Source organism: Caloenas nicobarica, chromosome 26 (assembly GCF_036013445.1).
Source record: "Caloenas nicobarica isolate bCalNic1 chromosome 26, bCalNic1.hap1, whole genome shotgun sequence".
Taxonomy (NCBI): domain Eukaryota; kingdom Metazoa; phylum Chordata; class Aves; order Columbiformes; family Columbidae; genus Caloenas; species Caloenas nicobarica.
In genome coordinates, this window is record NC_088270.1 from 2,587,027 (window position 1) to 2,610,030 (window position 23,004).

A 23,004-nucleotide genomic window follows, 5' to 3' on the forward strand; every position below is an offset into this window, starting at 1 on the left:
GCAGGAGTGATTTACCAGGCTGTTGCTTCCCGGGGGTATTATTTTTGCTTCCCTGGGTTTATTTTGCAAATCGTGCGGCCGGGCAACGTTTGCCAGGGTGCGAAGAGGCGCGGTGGAGATGTGCAGGTTGTGCCAGGCTGGGGCAAGCTCGGCAGCCAACAACCCCTGCCTCCTTCCTTATTCTTGCAGAAAACACTTGATTTTTTATCCCAAAAAGGTGCTGTTTCTCTGCTAGATGTTGGAATAATGGTGCAGAGGGCTACGCAGGTGCAGAGGGCTACGCAGCCTACCTTATCTTCGCAGCAAGGGCAGTTCCCCAGGAGAAGCGAGTGGCACAGATAATTTTTGCTCAAGAAAAATACCTTTAGCTCTTCGCAAAGTGGTTGTGGTTGGGAGCGAAGCCGATGGAGTGGGCAGCACCTTCAGCAGGCGTGTGGACAAAATCTACCCCACCGCAGGCTGGTTAATCCATCTTGACATTTTTCCATCCCTCCATCACCCATCCAGGTCCAGGAAATTGATATCCTCATTAAGAACAACACACTTTTAATGACTGGATAGGCCGTTATTATTATTACTTTCACAGCGTGGAGTGTTTAATGGCTCGGAGTGGAAATGCGGTGTTTTTTATTGGGTTTTTCTCTTTCCCAACGCAGATTCCACCAGGATGCAGCTCACGTCTCCCGCCTCGTGTTGTACACGATGTCTCTGGCTCCGTGTTGTTCGCGAGGACGTGCGTGCATCTCATTGTAACTGTGAAATAACCCGTGTTATTATCTCATTTTATGTGGCCGGTGCTGTCCCGGTGACACGAGAGCCTGTTAATCTTCCCGCAGCAAAAGCTGGAAGTCTGACACGGGTGTATTTTCTGCCATGCTTGAGTTTGTTCAGCCAGTTTTAATTGGGCTCTGGAAAGCAGCTGGCGTGCTAATATCGAACACCATGCGTTCGCAAATTGTTGGTAAATACAGCTGCAGGGATTGTGCGTGTGGATGAAGCCCGGGATGAGCAGCAGCTCTTGCAGGGGAGTAGGGAAAAGAGCTGTGAAATGTGGATTTTTGAGGAAGGGAGATTTTTCTTCATGGATTTACGGTAAAGGGTGAATGATATTGCTCTCAACACACCCCTGTCCCCTTCAGATGGTGATTGACATTGGCTGTATTTCACAAGAGGGAGAATTCCCACCCATCAGGTGCCTAACATGCTGTCTCGGTGGAGAATAATACAAAAAACTTGCTGTTAAACAGCTTGAGAGACTGAAAACACGTGGTTTTTTGTACCAGAAATCTTAATGGGTCGTGTCCAGGGATGCTATTTCTGCTGCTTTTCCTCAAAATCATTGACACAAGACACAAAAGATGTCCCCATGGGGGTTTGTGTCCATCTGGTGCCCCAGGGAGCTCAAGGGAGACGAGATCTATCTCTGACTTCACCCTGCCAGTAGATCCCAGTAAAAGGAAACCCCCACATCCCAGTATCCCGCTCCTGACCGGAGTCGGACCCACGTGAGCAGCCCCAGGGCGGCGATGGAGACACCGTGTACTCACGTTGGATGTCGATGGTGACCGAGGTCTCCTTCCCGCCGGGAACGGCTTTGTTGGTGGCGCGGCAGACGATGCTCTCACCGTTCTCGATGTCGGAGGGTGCGAGGAAAAGGGTGCTCATGATGCTCTCTCTCTTGCCATCGCGGAGAAGCGTCTGCGGGGGGAGAAACAGGGTGAGAAAAGGCAATAACTGCTGCAATGGATACTGGAGGATGCGGGAGATCTGAACCCTTAAGCCTGGTTTGGTCGACTCAACCGATCGAGCCCTTGGAGGCTCTTGAGATGTTCCCATTTTGAATCTTTTAACCAGTCTCTGGACTTCCCTCTGGTTTATCAACATCCTCCAGGGACCAAAAAGGCCAGAAAACCAGCTTTTCCCATCTGTTGATAACAGATCTTGGATACACCCATCCCATAATTCTGTATTTGGGACACTGCCAGGGTTTTTTTTTCTCTCTAAATCTGTATCCTTCAAGTTTCTTCCTCTCAATATAAGAAAAATTCTTTACTGAGTTATAAGTATATGGCAGAAAGATGAATGCTTCCACCACCCAGGTTCGTCGTGACACAGCTCGTGCTTACATGGTCGCGTGTCTGTCAGGCACCGGACAGGGAAATTGTCACCACAATTGCTGAGAAATTGTCACCACGACCAGCCCAGAAGCTGGGGAGAAGCAGGAGACCTATCAGTAAATCATTGTCAAGGCCTGAGGGCAGCAACTGTCCTTAATTTCCTTGACGAACCTCATCAGAGGTCTCTACCCAAGAGCTCTTCACCCATAGGCCCGGGAGCTCTATTTAAGCTCCACCTTTAGGACAAGCTCTGCTTTAAGTCTAGTGATGTGGTTTGGATTTTCTGGTTTGTTCTTGGAGCTGTGTCATCAAAATGAACTTTCTGAGCTGTGATTGACCTTGCTATGACCACCAAACCTGCTCTGCTCCTCTTGCTGGTAAGGATGCTGCTCTGTTCTGCTTGTCGAACTTTTTTGGGGAAATTGCCCCATTTTTGGTGCTGAGAATGTGCCAAACCCTAAGCTTGTTCAGGAGCTTCACCACAATATCCCTGAGCTCTGGGTCACCCCGCAAACCCTATAGGATCCTCCTATGGCTATTGGAACAATTTAATGTCCCCTTTGATGGGGATCAGGGTAGTTTTGGGGGTTTTCAGTCAGTTGTGGTTGTTATAATTGTAGTGATTGTGGGGGGCTGTGTATTAATTAGTTAATGGATTGGAAATTTGGAGAAACAGACTTTATCATGCAGTTTAAGTGGTTTCAGGTAATCAGCAACCTGAGCAGGGTTTCTTCTGGGTTAACTCGAATGGTTGGGTTGGGTTTTAGTTTTGTTGAAAAAGCAGAAAGAGCAAAATTGAGGAATGAGCTGAATAGGAGCATCAGAATGGAAAGGCTCCTTAGACCCCCAAAAACCTAAACGTCCCATTCAAAAAATTGGCTGTTAGTTGTTCTGAAGGGTGTCTAGTTTTAACTTTTCATGAGGTCAAGACAATTGCAAAAAATGTGAAATTAGGGCTTTTCATGCATGTGCTGGTTGACCATCATGTGCAATCCTGGACCCGGAGCATCACTTTTCCCTCCAGTAACTGAGTTTCAGCCTCTGATATTGAGGTTCTTCTGACCTCAGGAGAAGGGGAAGATGTTTCCCTCATGCAGAACAGGATCCTCCCTCCCAAACCATCCCTGAAAGCTGCTTAAAATGCCACAGGAGTCTCTGTGCTGCATGTGAGATGGAGCTGCAGCCTGGAAAGCTCTGGTTTATAATTTTTTTTTGGTTGGAAATACAAGAAAAATAAAGGAGGGACATTTTTCCTTCTGTCACCCACCACTCGTGGGTCTGAAAGGGAAAAAGGTTTAAATTTTGGCTCCTCAGGGCCAGGTCTGAGTGTTCTGTAGTGGAGAAGGAGGCTTGGGGTGAGCAGGAAAAGTTATAAACAACTGCATGTCAATGGCTTTGGGTCTTAATTAATTCCACTTGACTGGAGAGAGGGAAAGGTCAGTTCTCCCTGGTTTTAATTAGCACTGCCTCTTGCATTTTGTGTGGGGAGATGGGGTGATTTCCCCATCTCACCCATCAGCAGAGGTATCAATGTGCTTTGCAGAGTGACAGGCAGGAGGAAAAAAGAGTGTTTTGTCTCTATTATTTTTTTTCCAAGCACATCAGGATGTTGCTGGAACGAGGGTGGGTGGAAGCGGAGGGTGAAATGTTTATTAAAAGATTTTCAGGAGCTTCGAGAGGGATGCCTTTGACTCCCGACTTTGAAGCTTGCCCGTGTTACAAATGGCTGCAAACTGACCCATTTTATATCTTGTGTTTTGTTCTTGAGAAATTTCCATTAGAAATGTCAAGTGTTACCGAATCATCAGCACTTACCAGATGTCAGGTGTCTGTAAATGGGAGAACATGTGGGTACCTGTTCTGAGGATGCTGTTGATTGCTCTTTGATGTTTTCTTTTATGACCCAATAAAGGCTTTTCCGTTTAAACTTAAAAAATGCCAACAACTCTGATTTTTTTTTTTTACGGATACTTGCGGTTGGTGGATGGGATGTATGTCACTGCGACCACCTTCTGATCTGGAGATTCTGCTCCAGACAAGGCTGGGTCTACACAATATCAATATCGCACCCAGGTGGGATTTCTTGGGGGAGAAATGGATGTGCCAGGCAATTATAAGCTATGAGAGGGTACAAAAAACCAGCGAAATTCAGAGCATTTTGGTAACAACTTGTGGTTTTTCGACTGCATCCTTCAACTTCTCCATCAGGGAGGTTGTTGGGGTGGGGGTCTCACCTCTGTAGATATTTTGGGGCTGTACCAAGAGCAGTTCCAGGCCTGGGACCCCTGTTTTGAGCAAAAGAGCCCAACATGTCCACATCCCACCTCACCTTGGAGTAGGTGGCTCCGTTGACGACTTCTCCTCTGCGCATCCAGGCGATGGAGGCGGCCGGCTTGGCGTTGTCTGCGTGGCACGTCAGGTTGAGGGGGTCTCCTGCTCTCAGGCTGATGATGGGGCCCCCCATAATGATGGGATCATCCGGAGGAACTGCAAAGAGACAGCACAAAGGAGGTAAAGTCATTTATTTGCATTAACCCAACCTTCCTGCTCGTTTCTGGGTTTTTTTTTTTTTTTTAGAATGGATGGTGACATCTCAAACCTCTGGAGATGGTTGCGATGGGGCTGTTGGCACCATCCAAAATTGCAAATTGGGAGGTAGGTGGGTGCGATTTGGAGCAGGTGCTCGGAAGAACTGGGTTTGGACCATCGTCTGTCGCACTTATTAGGGGGGAAACAGCTTATTATGGGTGTTGGGAGGGTGGTTTCCTTTGAAGAAAGGGATGGAGCCCTGAGCTTTGATTTCACTGTTGCTTTCACTCATTGTCTCGCTGCACAAAAGGTCGTGAAACTCCCGTGGTTCGGTCGGGCTCCCTCTGGCCCCAGCAAGTCTTAAGCGTCTCCCCTCTGCGAAAGCGGATTTTTTGCCAGGGGGTGCCGAGGAGACATTTAAGATCTCAACTTTGCTTTGAAACCAGTTCAGCCTGACAGCCCTGGATTCTCATTACAGGATGCGGCTTTGCTGGCATCGCGTGGCCCCCGGGCATCTCTGCGGCTTTTTCTTCGTGTCGGAGACAAGGAGGGATGGAAATAAAGAAGCAGGAGATGAGGGGCCGCCTGAGCGTCATCTTCTCTTTCGTGACTGGCTCTTGAACCACCACCAGCATGGTAAGAGATGAAAAATTCATCTTTCATCTCTGCTCTGGAGGTGAAGAGACGTCTGTGAGACTGTCTTTGCAATAAAACACAGGTTTTGCTACAGATAAATGCGCTGTAGCCGCTTTACATCCTGTTTTGGGGGCTCTGGGGGAGCCAAAGAGTGTTGGGAAGCCATCAGAGATGTGGAGAACACAGTGGAAAACATCCCTCTTGCCCAAAAATAAAAAATATTCTATATTAGCAAGGAAATTCCTGCTTCACAGCCAGCTCAGAAACAGGCGGTGAAAGCTTCCCACCCTCCAGCATCCTCACTGAGGGGATGCAGATGGGCAAAACCTGCCAATTTTCCACCAAAATGGAACTTTTTTGTTGAATTCAGGGCTGTGTCCCTGACCTAAGCCATGAAATTTGGGTGAAAATCTGAAATCCCCAAGTATGTCTCTGCTTCTGAGCTGCTCCTGGAGTTCGAGCTGGCTGAGAAATATTAAAAAAAACCAAAACAACTTCTCACCCGTTTTCTCCTGCTAAATTGTGGAGATGGAAAAGGGATTATTTTAGCTGATAATTCCGCCAAACACTGGGAGAAATGGGATTTTTCAGCTCAGTGGATGGAACCCAGTGACCAGGAAAAGAAAAATAAAAAGCTTGTCTACGTGGATCCAAAATGTACTTTTTTTTTCTTTTCAGGCTCCAAGAGTGGAGGAAAAAAAGAAAATCTGTGGTTTGGGTTCATTGAAATATGTCAGCCCCTGAATATGAAAACGTGGAAAATTCTGCTTCATTCTGATCCTGTTTAACTGTTAAGGATTTCTTTCCACTTTTTCAAAACCAGCCCCTTCATTAGATGAGTTTATACTGTTTAAAAAAAACCCCACAATATTTTTCAATAGTAGAAGCTGAAGCTATTAATTGAATTTGACCTCAGCTTGTAAAATATTGGAAATTCATCTTGCAGAATGGGGAAAAAAAGAACCCATGAGCCTTTTTCTGAAGAGCATCTTGGAATTAAATGAAGGGACTGTTTTACAGTGGGTTGTTTAATATTCCTGACTGGTGGCCTGTCCCACTGCCTGACATCTGATTTTATTTTTTTTTAATCTCATTTTCTAACCTGTTTTGCTCCTGGTTTCATTTGGATTAGCAGCAAGTTGGGGAGTGGCTTAAGCAGATGAGATGGAGAGAAGGGGAGAGAACCGGGTCCTGATTTCATCTTCCAAGCAAGTGGGAAGAAGAGAATAAAGATAAAAAAGAAGAAATAAGGGAGAGTGAGGAGCCAAGATCCATTATTCATCCTCTGTGCTTCCAGGAACTGGCGGTTATTATTATTATAAGGCACCACTGCAGAATCCGGTCTCCTCATTTTTAATCAGGTAGATGGAGAAGTGTTACCCATTCTGATTAATATGGGATATAAATAGGAGTTGTTTGGGGTGGCAAATGAAAAAGAGAATGGGAGAGAAGGGATCAATGAGCCTTGTACTGATGTAACAAGCTTCTCCCCATCTAAACCCCCCTTTTTAAAAAAAATTTTCTGGCAAAACACAGGGTGGCTTGCATATTTTTAAACCAGCCTTAATCTGATGTCCATAGCTGTGGGTTGATGGATGAGTGAGGAGAGCTTGAAGTCTCTGGTCCTTGCCCTTTGTGGGGAAAAAAGACCATTTTACTGCACATCAGCATAAAAAAAAATTAAAAACAACTAAATTTGTGTTGCTCTTGAGCTGTGCGTTCAGCAACTTGTTAAATTAGTTGGTTGGTTAGAGGTTTTCCTGCCCTACAAGCATTAACTGTGCGATTAATCAATGAGATGATGTGGAATTATTTGGTGAACTAATACCTGGGGTTGAGGCTGAAGATTTGGCTAAAAAACAATGTAGATGTTTAAATGCTCCTGGTCAGCTGGACAGCAGGCAGAACCTCAGTTATTAGCGATATTTATTGAGATAACGGAATCCTCCAGGCAGAAGGCGACTCCTGGAAGCGGAGAAAGCAAAAAGCCCTCCAGCCACAGGCACTTTTTCCTAATTAACGCTTATTTTTTGTTATTGTTGTTGTGGTTCTTGTGTTAAGAGATTCAAGCCGAGAGGCAGGATTGCTCGGGGTTGGATATCTGCGAATAATCTTCAGCCGATATGAGACTTGGCCCAAGCGTCCCCTGAGTTTTTGCGACCCCAACCATTGCAAACAGGTTTTTTTTATCCTTTGCAAAATCCACGCTGGGGTGTTTTAAATCCAGGTTTATCGGCTGGCAAAGTGGTGGTGAAAGAAGAATTTGAGCTTGATCTCCTTACCTCCCCGGGAAGATGTCATCCTGCTCCAAAAGAAGAGACCCCACTGCAAGGGGGACTTAGCAAGGTGCGACTTTGATAATAATCTTGATTTTAATGATGTTCAGCAAAATGATGACTTAATTAGTTGTCGTATCATTTCTGTGCTTCACCTGGGTCTGGCACATCCTCTTCTCCTCTTTGAATCCCACGTCGTTCCCCACCAGCCTTGGGAGTGGGGGTTTTTTTGGGGGGGAGTGGGGATTTTTGGGGGGATTTTGGCCACTCGGTTTGGGACAGACCTGGAGCTGAGCGAAGGAAAAGAGCAGCTTTCCAGGTGAGATCAGAGATTCGCTTTTGTTTCATTTGGCGAAATGGAGGCTGGGTGAATATGACAGGTGGCAGGGAAAGAACTGGGGGGTGGATGGGAGAAGAGAAGGGAAAAAGCAGGAATATTTGGATACCAGGGAAAAAAGTTTCTCTGTTTTGTCAGGTGTGACTTCCCAAGAGGAGGAAAAGAGGCTAAAAACCAAAACTTCCTTTTAGGATGGAGCTTCTTACACTGGGTAAGAGAATCCCCAACCAGGATGGTGTTTTTGGCAAGGATTTTCCAGCAAACTGCTGTGTTATCAAGCCTAAAGGCTAAAAAACGTGAGGCCTAAACCACTGCAGAGCTGCTTTTTAGTTCAGCTTTTCATTTATCGGGACTTGCCACATTTTTAGGATTCAGATTTCCAGCAGCTCTTCAGAGCTAGGAAGGGTATAAACAGGTTTTTTTGTCCAATGCTTTAAAGGCTGAAATTTTGCTGTGTCTGGGTGCTGGACTTGATGATTTCAAAGGTCTTTTCCAACCTTAAATGATTTTGTGATTCTAAAACTTCTACCCCAGCTTGATTCTGTTCTTCTGCATCGTTCTTCTTGTTGTGCCAAGGGCCTGGACAGCCTGAAAAATGCAGGTTCCAAGCGAAGGAGGAGAGGGAAGAGATGCAGGAGAACAGCACAGCCTGGGGAAAACACGCTAAAAAATAAATCAAAAGGAACAAAGGGGAGCGGGGAAGAAAAATAGTGATGAAAGTTTAAACAGTGCATCAATTTCTTGGTCCCATTTGTCTTGTGGCACTTTGGGGCGGGCGGGTTTCCAGTAATGATGCTCCAGATTCTTTCCCAGAGAGTGTTCGAAATATTTGTGGGTTTTTTCATGTCAGATTGGAATTAAACCGAATTCTGAAATCCAGATGTTGTGCAGACAGGTAGCTGGTCGGGTATCGATTTCATACTTGAAATATTCTCCCTGCAAAGAGCAAGAAACTTAAAATTTCCTCTTCCAGTTGGGAAGGGAAATAGGAGCCCAGCAAATATATTGCATTTGTCAGTTTTTCATTTAATTCTCCCAATAAAGTTGGGCTTAAGCAAAAGGTTGTGGTGCAGCTTCTCTTTTTCTCTCCTCAATTGCTGGAGGTGCCTGAATAAAATAAATTGGAAATAAATGCCCAGTGTCCTCCTGGGTGCTTAGAGCCACGATGGAAGGATCCTGAGAATAACGGCTTTTTATTTTGCTACATATTGGTGGCTTTGTGAGGGTTTTCTCCGAGAGGAGCCCAAAAGTTCAGGTGTCACCCCATTCTTAGGGGCAGCACCTTGGCAGGTTCCCTGGGCTTCAGCCCTCAAAAAATGGTGTCAAACTTAACAAAAGTAGTCGAGTTTGTGGGAGAAGACCGGAAGGAAGGAAGAAATGGTGCCACCCTTGATAAAGAGTTGAATTTGTGGGAAAAGACCAGAAGAGAGTGAAGAGAAAATAGGCTGGAGAGCGTGGTAAGAGCGAAGAAACGCGATTTCCAGAATTGATTTGGAAAGATGTTTTGGTTTTACGAGCAATTTACAGCTCGGCAGCTGTTAATAGTAAAATAGTGAGATGCGGAAGGTGCTTGTGGCCTCGCAGATGTATAATTAATAACATACTAGAGCCCTTTGCTTGCTGTAGGACACGGAATTTCTTTTCTTTCCCATTATTCTCAGGGAGGTTCTACCCAAGGCTGCTCCAAAATCTGTTCCCAGCTTTTTATTTTTTTTCTTCTAAATAGGATATTGATTTTTTTCCTTTTTTTTTTTTTTTTGACTGATGGAGTGTTTCGGGGAACACATCTGCTTCAGTGCAATTTTATTCTTTTTTAATTAAGGCCTCAATAGCAAAAAGGCAACAACATGTCAATGGGGAAACATTTTGGTTGGGGACTTTCATTCCCCGTGGAGGACGAGGGTGATGATGCAGGTTTGGCCTGACCTGGTGAGGACAGAGAGCAAGGGCAAAGTGTCTGATTTTTTTTTTTTTGGTCTTTTTTTCCTTTTTCTTGCCCTTCTAGATATTCTAGAACGATGCGATGCGAAGCTCCTTCCCTCCCCACTCATTCCTGTCCCACCGAGCAGCTGCTTCCCAGCCCTGTCCCTGAACTCTCCTCATTATTAACGACCGCCCAATGGCGCCATCTCAACAAGCCTAATAATTAACTAAAGAATTAATGAGGTTCCAAAGCGGAGAGGCTGCTTGGAGGTGGATGAGAGAGGGAAAAGCTGGAGGGAGCCAAGTCCTACCTGCTGCAACAGGCGAGACCCAAAGCCTGGCTTAACCTTGGCAGTAGCAGATTTGGGGACAAGACCCAGATTTGGGGACAAGATGCAGTCAGGGACCTGACACAAATGTCCCATGAAGTTTTCTCCTCCAGGCGCATTGGGGGAACCCGCAGCCCCTGGATTCTTGCCCATCATCCCGAAGATGCTCCAGCTAATTATTTTTATCCTCTGGGGGGGGATCCATTTTTGGGGGATTTTCCTGCTCATCTTCATCCCATTACTGGTTAGCAGGACTGTGCTGGGAGGGAGATGGGTCTCCAGGAACAGAAGACAGATGGACCAGCACAATTTACATTTCTTTTTTGGTCTGCCACTGTAACCATGTTAAAAATATCCCAGGTGGAGGCAAATAACTATGGATCTACAGAGCACATGTGCATGTTATGTAGGGAAAAAAAGAAAAAACCAAAAAGTTGGTTCCTCTTTTTGCCTTGCCTGGGGAAATGAAAAATGAAGACCAAGAGCTGTTTGCACTTTTCTGAGCTCATACCATGGAAAATATTTGGTCCTGATGGCTGAGGATGACACAAAGTCCTTGAGGAGATGGAGGGTTGTTGGGTGAACGATACCGGCAGTGGTGGGTGCTCTCTAGGCTGGGACTCACCTCGAAACCTTGTCTTCTCTCCCATCTGGTGATAAACCAACCAGCTCTGCTTGGGAATATTCTCTCTTCACCCAAAAATTCCCAACCGGACTGAAATGATGCTCCCTTGCAGATCACCAGCATGTAGGAGTCCTTTCGTGTGCCCCAAATTGAGCAGAGATGACCTCTTAGAGAAGCTTTTCGGAACTGAGTCCAGTTCCCTCCAGGATGGGGGGACTTGGCCCAGGCTGCTGTGTCACAGCCAGATGCAAAATAGCATTTACATGGGGTTAAAAACTTGCATAAATTGAGGAAACAGGCAGCAAACATCTGCCAGATAACTCGGCGTCACCAAATCCATAGCAGCTGCTCGGTGCTTGTTGCATCATTTCTCACTTTTCTCGCAGCCCAGATCCTAAATCCATTTGAGGATCGGAGCTTTTCGTTGCAGAAAAACCAACGTATTTCCAGTCATCAGTGCTGTGAAGCTTTATAATGTGACTCTGAGATGCTCAACGGATAGAAGAGGCAAAGCTTTTTTATTTTTAGTAGAAATTCTCTTACTTCTCCATGCAGTCTCAAGGCTTTGGGGACCTGACATGGGATTCTGGAGTGTCTCGTGCATCGCGGCTGTTTCTAAGCCTCATCCCGGTGCCTTAAAGCAGCGAGTTCACAAATAAACCCTGGCCTCAAATGAAAAAAGGGTTCTATACGTCTGCAAACAGCCGTGTCCACGTCACAGCTTGTTTGTGAAGTCCCAGTTCAAGCCGCTGGGGAATTCATGCCATTCGCAGCCACGCAAATGAGGAAAAGCCCAATTTGCACAGAAAATTTTGCTTTTACATCTGAAAGGGGTTTGATTTCTCCTCTTTTAGACCCTCCATGGTGCCTGGGACGGTACAAATAGGTTTAGAAACCTGGCTTGAGATGGAATCCTCTTCCCAACAAACCCTCATCTGATTTTTGCAAATAAAAACCCCACAACGCTTGAAGGTTTTTCCCCTAATTTTGACTCACTCATTTCTCTTCTTTCTTTCTCTCTAGGGGAAAGAAGTGGAAGAAAGAAGAGGACACAACCTAAAACCTTATTGAAGACCTCATGGGAGATTCTTCTACTGAAACTGAGGAGGAAAAGGAGCATTTTGATCCATCCACCGCAAAACTTTTCATCCCAACCACTGCGTCTTTAAGTGAGCATCTTCCTAAAGTCGATTTAAAGTATGCCCTGCATCCTCCTCCCTCAAACACAGATGGTGTTTCGGTTCATTTTGGTTGGAAAAGATCCTCAAGATCTTAGATTCCAACCGTTAACCCAATGCCAGTGCTAAATCGTGTCCCTAAGAACCTCATCTATGCAATTAATCTCAATTAACACCATCCTTAGCCACTGCACTACAACCAGTTGCTGTACGTGCCCTATTTTTGCACATCCAGGGGCTAACTGGGAATGAAAAGTTGTAAGCGGAGCTGCCAGGACGGAGGTTCAGCCTGGGTGGGGTTAAGCCAGGACTAGGGTGGAGCTCCTGGATTAAGGGCAAAACCAGGAGCTGCTAAAGACGCAAGAAGGAACCTGACATTCAGCACAACTTTGATGTGGAAGATTAGGGACGAGGTGATCAAGGAAAGGTGGAGAAGTTGGTAAATCCTTAATAAGAAGCAATTTGCAAAGCCCGTCAAAATTCATGAATTTTAACTGGAAGATACTTTACCCCAAGGCGTGGGCCAGAGATATGATTCATTACCTCCGCCACACTCTGCAAGATTATTACTTAGGACGATTCAGCCTCTGAATTGGGAAAAGCGGCGTGAGAATCCACAAAACCCACCACTAATTCGAAAAAAAACCCAACGCACCACAACAAAAAATGAAAACCACGAACCTCAAACCCTCTGACGATTATTTTGTTTGGGCCATCGCTATGAAAATAATCTCCGAATTCCTTGTTGCGCGATTCTCCCTAACGCTGAGCGCCGGCTTTAGGCTTATTAAGGTGCAACTTAAGTGCAAGCGAGCGCTGAGTTTAGCGTCGCCAGGGGAAATCTGCTCCTTGTCTATTGCTCTGAGAAAAGCTGTGCCCGGAGCAGGAGGCGTGTGATGAGCAGAGAGTCGCCGACAGAACCTTGAGCAAGTTTATTAAATCTTTGTGGGGGCTGCAAACGCCAGAGATTTGAGTCTGGCCCGACAGTTTTGTGGCTCAGCATTAAGAGAGCGGGAGGACGGAGATGCAAATGCAGATTTCGAGCAGAGCCAAAATAGATAAATGAGTTTTTGCTGCTTTCCGTATCTTTTTTTTGCCCTGTCAAGTACTGCAATCAACACAGAGCATTAAGAATGAACCCAGAGGCAACTTCTGTGACGGAAAAGCGAAGCAAATGAAAAAAAAAAAATCTGGTGTTCTTAATTTAGTCTGGTTAATTTTAGCCTAATTTGATCACAATGTTCTTCTGTAAATATCGTCCCTCCTTTAATAAGCCGGCAGAGGCTGCGATTGCGATGTAATCACCCGGCGGATCGTAAAAGACTTTCTGCGTTAATTGTGAGGAGGAACCGGAGCTATTCTGCAGCAGGTATGGGACTGCGAAGAGAGATAATTATAACCAGAGCTAATTAGTAATTACAAGAGGCCTCTCCTCAAAATTGCGTTTTTTAGTTAAATATTCCCCCAGTTCTCCTAAAAAACTTCAGTGCTGATGTCAGGAGCATCGTGGGTGATGACAAGGGGTGATGGGTCACCCGTGTCCTCGTCCCGATAGGTGATGGAGAATCTCAGCGCTGGTTTCTAGGCAAGTGAGGGAATTTACAAAATAAACCTGTGAGGCAGAGCAGCGACAGGAGAGGGTGCTCTTGCATCTTGCGATGGATGCGCCGAGGGACGTGGGGTCCTGGCAACGGGACAAGGGGACCTGTCACCTCCTGGGGGATGCTCCGTCTCCCCAGGGATGCTCCGTCTCCCGGAGCCTGCGGAAATCAGAAAAGCTTTAGATGAGACGGGAAAAACAGGAGCCATGGAAGCCGGGAAATGGGCAGTAATGGCTCCGATTGCATTTTTGAGTCGTGCGAATGGGCATAAACCCCCAAAACTCTGTCCAGGAGAGAGCTCGGAGGTCCCGGCCACCGAGACACCATGTTGTCACAGGAGGTGTCTAAGTCCTGGCAGGGAAACCAGGACACGCACACCCCGGGTGGCAATTTTCAAGGCAGGTGGGCTTGAAATGAATGGTTCTGTTCCTGCAGAGATCTTGCCCAAATCAGTCTTTTTTTCCGGTTCAATTGTAGCAAAATCCTTTGTTGCAAAAGGGAAACTTTTCAAACCTTTGCGATTTTCCCCTTCCAGCCTTCTTGCTGCCTTTGCACCGCTCAAAAGTACCTTTGAACAGCACGAGGAAGCAAAAGTCGCTCCGAGTCGTGCCTGGAAAAGCGGCAGAGCAGCAACCAGAGCAGGTCCGAGGAGCCTGGGCATGAAAATCCTCACTCCGGATCAAACGGGAGGTTTTATCAGCCTGTAACCCCCTTTGCTGCACATCTGCCCTGATATCTGTGGGTGCAACCTCAGAAGTTAAGCAGAAAAATATTGACAAAAGTGCAACATTATTGATGGAGGAGCGATGTCCCAAAACAGTCCCTTCTGCGCAGGCAGCACCGAGAGGAGTAATTAAACAAAGCCGGCCTGGATGGCCTAAAAGGATTTAATCTCTGCAATCTCAGTTTTAATTACTGGGCTGCCCCGATTCTGACCCATATTAGCCTAAGCTGATGCGATATTTTTTTAATCTAGTTATTTCCTCCCAAGCAGAGCTGTCTCCAGGGGGCTCGTTTGGGCAGCAGGCTCAGCTCACAGCTGGGTACGGCCTAACTAGGCCAGCGCTGCGGGACTTCTTTATGATTATATTTCCTTTTTTTTTTTTTTTCCCTGTGTGTCTTAGTATCGTTCCCGGTGAGAAACACCGGCAGAGAGAAACGTGTGTGTGGCACATGTGTGTGGCGGGGAATGGCAAGAGGGAGCAGGACAGCACCAGGGCAAGGCCAAGGGGACGCGATGCTGGGACCAAACCAGGAGCTGGCTTTGGGCTGGCAGCTAAAACCAGCTGGAAGCGGGGTGAGGATGGAGTCTGAGGCCTTGGAGACACCCAGGAAGGGGTGGATGCGGGACAGTTGGTTGGTAACCTTTGGCTCCAAGAGCAAGTGACTCAACTGCTGTCCCGAGGCTCAAATGGGAGGAAGGGGAGCGCATGTCAACAGCGGGAATTGCAATGCAAGGCTCCGAGGGTCCTCAATCCCCTGCTGCCGCTGTGGGAGAGAGGTGCTGATCCACGAGTGTGATCCCAACCTGAGAGAGAGATGCTAAGCCACCAAGAGATGCTAATCCAAGAACGAGATACTAATCCAAGATCGTGATGCTAATCCTAGAGTGGGACGCTAACCCAAGATCACAATGCAAATCCAATAGCAAGATGCTAACCCAAGAACAAGATGCTAACCCAAGAGCATGATGCTAATCCAAAAGCAGGATGCTAATCCAAGACAGGTGCTAACTCAAAAGCAAGATGCAAATCTAAGAAAGCGATGCTAATCCAAAAATGAGATGCTAAACCAAGAGCGCGATGTTAATCCAAGATGAAGATGCTAACCCAAAAGAGAGATGCAAATCCAAGATTGCGATACTAATCCAGGAGCACGATGCTAACCCAAGAGTGAGATGCTAACCCAAGAGTGAGATGCTAAACTAAGATCGTGATGCTAAACCAAGAGCACGATGCTAACCCAAAAGTGAGATGCTAATCCAAGAGCAAGATACTAAACCAAGAGCGGGATGCTAAACCGAGATCGAGATGCTAATCCAAAATCATGCTGCTAATCCAAAATCACGGTGCTAACCCAAGAGTGCGACGCTAATCCAAGAGCACGATACTCATAAAAAAATCACAATGCCAATCCAAAATCGCAATGCTAATCCAACCGTGCGATGCTAATCCAAGCACCACAGACGCACTTTTTCTTAATCCAGGCTGCCATCCCCGAAACGAGAGCAAACCCCCCAGAGCCCATCGCTGCGATTTGGCCACCGGCTCCCGATATATTAATTACGTGGGGATGGAGACAGACCCGTCCCCCTGGACGTGTTCGCGTTATTGCCGCGGTTCCCACCTCTCTAATCAGGGCTTCTTGCTCCGAGACGCTGCTGACCTTGACACCTTCCAGTCCGCGGCCTCTCTACAGCAAAGTGATTCAATTAAGCCCTGGTTCACACAGAGTGCTAAAAAAAGGGGGGAAGGAAAAAAAAAAGCCCAACAACAATAAAAAACCCATCCTCTCGAGAATAATTTTCTTCTACGAATTTTTAAGACCAGCGACTGGAGAATCGCTTTCTCGTTTTTGTGCTGTCTCTCCAGTCAATAAATAAGAAGGAAATAAAGGATTTCAGAGAAAATAGAACGCAGTCAAAAGGTAAATTGTGGTCTTAAAAGCCCCTGAGAGACTGTCAGAGACTTTGAAATGTTTCCTAGTTTGAGACCATTTCTTCCTGACTACATGGTTTCCACTCCTCAATTTGCATCTCTGGGAGGTAATCTTTAAAACTGATTTTCCCCTGGTTGCATTTCATCGGCAAAGAAACTAAACAGGCTGCTGCATTACAGTAATAACATCAACATTTCAGCCACCTTCGCCTTAATTATTTCTCTGTCCTGCCAACAGAACCAGTTAAAGGAGATTTATATTTGGGTGGGGAGGAAGGGGGGTCTGAGTTGTGTGTGTGTGGATGGGTGAGATAACCTGGAAAAAACCCAATTTCTCCCTTGTTATGTGTCACCAGCAGTAAAAAAAAAAAAAAAAAGGTAAAATAATAAAAAAAATACATGAGGTAAAAGGTTTGGGCCATTTAAGTAATAATAATGTCAACATTTCACCCGTCTCTTGCTTAATTATTTCCTTCTCTCAGCTCTGCCACCTGAATCAGTTTAGATAAGATTTCAGGGCGGATAAGGAGGAAGAACCTGTATTCTCGGCAGCAGATAAGCTGCTTTTTCCAGCGGAAAGGAAGAGAACACGGCACTAAAGCCTTCGCGCTGCCTCCTCCAGATTTATCAACCGCCTCTTAGTGAAAGTCTCGCTGCTAAAAACCTTGTGAAGTTGGACAAAATACTTGTGGATAAGAGAAAAGCACTTGTAAAGAAAAGAGAGGGAAGGTGGAGAGCACGGAGCAGCTCGGTAGCATCTGTGTCCAGCCAACATGCGTCCCAGGTCACCCCAAAAACCCTGGGGAGAAGGAAGCAGGGGTCTAGCTGACCCCAAAATCCTCATGGAAGGGGAAGCAGGGGTCTAGTTGACCCCAAAAACCCTGAGGAGGGGGAAGCAGGGGTCTAGTTGACCCCAAAAACCCTGTGGAAGGGGAAGCAGGGGTCTAGTTGACCCCAAAAACCCTGTGGAAGGGGAAGCAGGGGTCTAGTTGACCCCAAAAACCCTGAGGAGGGGGAAGCAGGGGTCTAGTTGACCCCCAAAACCCTGTGGAGGGGGAAATAGGGGTCTAGTTGACCCCAAAAACCCCGTGGAAGGGGCGATGAGGGTCTAGTTCACCCCCAAAACCCCATGGAGGGTTCAGCTGATGGCCGTCCACATTTAAGAAGAGCCTAGAAGTTTTCAGAACGTCTCCTTTACTCAGGCAAGGCGTCAAAGCTTCTGAGCTGCTTTTATTTGCAAGTCAGCCTGTTTGAGAGCACCTAATCCTGATCTTTTAGGTTTCCTTCCTTTTTAAGATGTTCACATCCACCTTTGTCCATCACCCGGGTGCTTTACAACAATTCTCGCTTGCCAGGGTGAGCCAGAAGAGCTTGATAGCCCATGAAGTCCTCCGTGACCTTGCAGCCGGGGGAAAGAATAGCAAGAAGGGCTCTTGCATGGTTAAAGATTTAATTCTGGCAAAATAAGGACCCTGGAGGGTCCGTATTTGTGTCCGACCCTGCAGAGAAGCACCGGGTGCCCCATTCCTGTGGCTCCCCGGCTCGAACGCGGTGAAGCGGCGTGTTGGCGGCTGCCGGCGCGGTGGCAGATGGGCTGCTCGCCTGCGTGCAAACATTTTGCCGACACCTTGAGCGAGGCGCGAGGAGGGCGGCTGGAAGGCGTCCATCCGTGGGGAGGAGGGAGACGCCGCCGCTAGCGGCGAGGAGGACGACGAGGTGCTGCACGGCGCCGCTGCTACTCCAGAGAAAAATTTTAAAAGCAAAGCAAACACCTCTCTGGATAAAAAGCTGGGAGTCTCCTTCTCTTCACTTTCTATTGCCGAGTCTATTTTTATTACGCAATTTGCACCCTTCGGTGGCTCAGATGTTTTGTTGCTGACCCTCAGGCCAATCCTCAAAACAATATTTCTCCGGGGATTTGCGCATGTGCACGGCTTATTTTTTGTTTTGTTTTGTTAAATGAATTCAAGGCAGGTGAGAACTTTCCCTACTTCTTGATTTATAAGGGGCTGGGGAGCTCTGTGCTCTCCGTTATCACCCCAAACCTGCCCAGGGGAAGGTAATAGGATGCTCCTGCGTCCCATCGCGGTGGCGGGGTTGGATTTATCCTCGTGTTTCGTCCCTTCTGAGCTCCTTCAGCTTCTCTCCGCCCGGCTCTGCTTGGTGGCTGATTATATTGGGTCTGCGTGTGTAAGCGCAGCCTCCTGCCATCCTAATCATCTAAAGTGGCTATTTGAATAAATCCCCGGCGCCTGTAGTTTCCTGTAATTTCCAAAAAGGAAACAAATTTGTGCAGGCTGCGATTTTGCGCCTGTGAATTTTGAATGAATAACTCGAACAGCCTCAATTTCTCCTCCTTCCTCGCCCTCCTCTGCCCCCCAGACCCAGCTCAGATGCTGCTGCCGAAGGGTCTCGACCGCAGGTCTCCTTTCGGGGGGTGGATTTTTTGGCCAAGCTCTTCACCTTCTAACCCCAAGCATCTCTGCAACATCTCGATTTCCACAACAATTTCTATTTACAACCTTCTCCCTTTCAAGTTTCCCCTCCTGTTCCATTTTTATGACAGCGAGGGCTCTCCTTTTTATGACGTTGTTGTTTTTTAAAGTGGTTTTATCACCTGGTTTTATGACGAAATTACTGTGCGGCACCCCAAGTGCCACAGTTTCTCTCCTCGCCTTGCCGGGGATGTGGCTGTGATTTGGTGATGGATGGAGCACTTGTTATCCAGTGTATTTTTATCCATAGATATAGAAAGCACTTGGTGATCCTAGTGGATCCAAGGCACTACATAAATGTAAATTATTATCATTAAATACCTTCTACATCTTTTAAACCTACCAGTTGGAATCAAATACACAAGGGGGCAGCTGATAACTGGTGAACCTGACGTGGGAGGTGCGACTTTTGTCTTTGTTAGCAATTAAATGCGATGCCACGAAAGACTTTTATTTTCCCCTTGCGATTTTTCAGCGCTGCCTGTGATTTGAAAGCTGCTTCTTGTCCACCATGAGAAATCTCTGCAGACTTTCTAGCAGCGACCTGGACACGAAACAGCCACTTCGGGGACGCGGATGCTCCCCAGATTGTCCCAAACAATCATCCCTGCAGCATCAGCCCCAGATACGGACAGAAGGAGGATTCCCCGTGAGCTGCTCGGTCGCTGGGAAGAGAGTTTGATTCCTACGTGATTTATGATTTAAAGGAGAATTTTGACACTTGTGTCCAAAACTCTGACTCTAAAGCATTTCTGCTCGGCCCCAGAAAACCCCTTGGGTGTTGTCCCCATCGCAGCCATGATTGCCCAGATTTTATCCCTAAAGCCCAGGTTTTATCCCTAAATTCCAGCTTTCCTCCCCCGTTTCCAGCAAAGCCACCCGGCCGCCAGCTCCTCCCCATGGGAATTCACTTACACCCAGCATGACGCTTCCACTCCAGTTTCTGCTTCAACAGGAGAAACATTAATCAATTCTCAGGTCACTACAAGCAGTGGTTTGCAAAGTTTTACAGCATTTAAAGGAACTAGTTCTTTTTAAAATTTATCTTTTTTCCATTTTCCCCAGGCTCTCCTAAGTTGCCGCCTCCCGCTGCCCAGGGGAGATCTTCCATTTAGCTCCATTTTCCTTTCTCATTTCATGCTGTAACGGAGACTTGACGTAAGGTGTTCAAGCCATAATTTGCCGTGAATCCCCCGTCTCTCTCCACGTTAGAGGAAACCAACAGCGCTTGTGCCCTGGGGATGAAACCTCTGCCTAATTCCTGGGAGCTGGTAGAGGCTGGAAAGAGGGATGTTGGATGGGTCATCCCAAATTTGAGGTATCTGCATGGCCAACTCCTAATTTGAGCGAACCAGGCAGCTTTTAACATCAAAAAAAGGGTAATAGCCCCTTCCAGAAGGCCACTTGTGCAACATCTACTTCAGCGTGAGATTAATATCCAGGGATGGGGGAGGTTATCTGCTCTTTAATTACAAAGGACACCCGCGAGCCAATCATAAAGATGCAGCTATCTAGTTTTGAAGACCAAGTTGAGCTAAAAGGCAAGTCACAGCCCCAAAGCAACCCCTGTCCCAGCATCAGATGGGACGCTGATGTCTATCAGACACACCAAGAGACGCTCTAAAAATAAAATGCCACGTGGAAAGGCCAGGACCTTCGTACCAAGGAGAGAGATTCATCGCAGGATTCACCGGCCCTTTCTCCAGCGTGGCCGGGGGAAGATGCTGGGCGCTGCGCTGGTAAGCGGCTCAAGGCTGGACAACCCTTAAAGGAGGGGAAAAAATTCAAGACACGTAAAAATCAACCCAGGATAGGGCTCGCAAAGCCCTCAGCCCCAAGAAAACACGGAAAATCCCACTTGACGCATCCTCTCCCAAAGCATCTCTGCTCCGTTTGTCATCGGGGGGATCGATAGGAAAGCGGGGGCTGTCGCTCAGGCGATGTCACGCTCCAAGGGGCTCATTCTTCTCCGCCGGCTGACAAGGGGAGAGGGAGTCAATGCTCATGTCAGGTTGCTAACAACCCACTGAGCTCCCGGCAGGGACGGATCCCTCAACCTATAGCGCATCCATACGTGAGAGGCACAAAAGCAGCTGCTGTGCGTGATGCAAATTCCGAGGAGCGCAGGTCGGATGCAGATGGGAGAGTTTTGGCTCAATTGACAAATGGGAGAAATGCCCGTGCATGCGGTTGTTTCACGCGGCACAGAATGCGAGGTGTCAGTGATCCACAAGGGCAAAAAGCAGAATAAACAGAATGATTTTATGTGGTAGATGATGCAAAAGGGATGCAGGAGATGATGCAAAAGGGATGCAGGAGATGATGCAAAAGGGAAAAGCTCGTGTGGCGCAGAGGGAGCAAAGACTCCTGGACGCTTTACCCAAACTGGGGAGGATTTGGGGGCGAGATACAAAAAGGTTTTTGCTCAGAGCAGGAGGTGGCATGACGAGCGATGGGGACAGCGGGACGAAGGGATATGGATGCACAACAAGCATCCCCGCGGCATTTCACGGCCGTTGTAGCTGGGAATAATTGCTCAGGGCTCCTGCGCGAGGGGCAGAGTAAGAGGGGAAAGGGATGACAGAGAATCAGACAAGCTTTTTATCAGCCCGATGTGCTTTGCATCCGTCAGTCCGGTACAGACCCACGGACTCCGTGCGGAGAAGCCAAGCACTTCGTGTTCGATAAAAACACGGGTCAGGCCCTCCCCGCGTCGAGACAAGGAATCACAGATCGGCACGAGGACCCAAACATTAATCATTTCTAACCGTGTCTTTTCCAATTTGCTCTGTGGTCCTTTAGGCTCCGGCATCCAGGCAGGAACAAAGCAAAAAGGGTGAACTTTGATGGGATCGATAGAAACACGGGGTTTTTTTGGAGCTGCACGAGGCAGAATTTGCTTTTTGCCCCGAATTTCTAAAGCACCTCCGAAATGCTTTTCCCACCCCAGGGAAATCTCCCCAGGGAAACCCGTCCACCCTGTGCCATCCAACGGAGCCGGCTCAGAGTGCTGTAAACTTAAGTTGCTCAGACGTGACATCAAATATTTAGGTTATTTGGGATTTGTGCTCAATTGTTTGATGTTTCCGTTTCATTCTCAGTAGACCCGGTTGCTGTTTTGCCACTAGGAAAGATTCCCAGCAGAAAACACGGCTTCGTGGAGACCCAAACTTATTCAAGGAGAAGAGACTGCCTGGAAGAAAATGATCATATTTTCATAACTTCTTTTTTGTTGTTGTTGTTTGGAATTGACATCCCGACTCTGGTTTAGGCTGAATTTTCCATTCAGAGAATTGAATTCTGTTCAAAAAGTAGGAAAAAATACCTGAGATGGTTCCAAGCTGAACTGTTCCTGGATTTGAAACGTCACCTAGTCCACATTTTCTCATTGCAGCTCAGCATTATGAACAAATATTGAAAAATGACCTTTTCCAGGCTGTAGCCTCTTTATTTTCTGATCAAAAGAGCAGGAAAGCTGGGAAATGCTGATGTCTCAAGCTGCCAGCGGTCATTTTGGTAATGGAAATAGCTTACTCAGCTCTGCAAGGGAGACTGGGATAGAAAGAGGACTGGAATAAAATAAAAAATAAAACGGAAAGAGGAAAAGGGTTGTGACTAAACACGAATACACTCGGCACCAAGGTGACCCTGCTCCTCTGTCCCTGGCTTATGTCATCTTAAAATACAGGAGCTCTCCCTTCAAATTAACTTAATCTGTAGCGCTCAATAATTCATGTTGATTTAAGAAAGCGTTATTTCTAATGGGACGCACACGCAGGCAGAGTTAATATTAGAACAGGCCATGGAGGGGGAGGAGACGGGGAATTTGACTAGAAAAGGTGGATGTACAAGTTAATTGCCTACTAATTATTCACCTTAAGTAGCTTCTCTGTCTCCATCCTCACGCTCCCATTGTCCCCTTGTGGTTGTCACTGCATTCCCACCAGCATCTCTACTGGGACAGTCCAAGGTAGGGATGGAGGCGTCATAAGACAGGCTTGGGATGTTCTGCCAAGACGCCGGTGAAGATCAACCACCCGCTTCCCATCCATCCATCCATCCATCCGTCCATCCATCCATCCATCCTCATCCACCCGTTCTGCTCCATGTCCCACGGGCTGAGGCTTCGCAACACCGCAGCTAGATCATCGTCATCATCACCAGGTCTCCTCTCTTCTCCTCCCCTTTTTTTAGCTCCCGGGGAAGACGACGCTCTCTTCAAAGTTTCTCCTTGCTTGGCTGCCTCCGAGAAGTGGGAACTCAACGCCAATTAACGCGGCTGCAAATCCCAGCTTGGCTGG

The 23,004-nt window shown here is 47.1% G+C and overlaps 1 protein-coding gene across 1 annotated transcript in view; it reads right to left on the reverse strand.

Moving 5' to 3' along the window:
- KIRREL3 (kirre like nephrin family adhesion molecule 3) overlaps positions 1–23,004 on the reverse strand; it is a 227,605-nt gene that overhangs the window by 25,301 nt on the left and 179,300 nt on the right. The window contains exons 5-6 of the mRNA XM_065652075.1: positions 4,447–4,604; positions 1,548–1,698 (exon numbers count right to left, since the gene is read on the reverse strand). Coding sequence (XP_065508147.1) covers positions 1,548–1,698; positions 4,447–4,604 — 309 coding nt within the window. The remainder of the gene's footprint in view (positions 1–1,547; positions 1,699–4,446; positions 4,605–23,004) is intronic.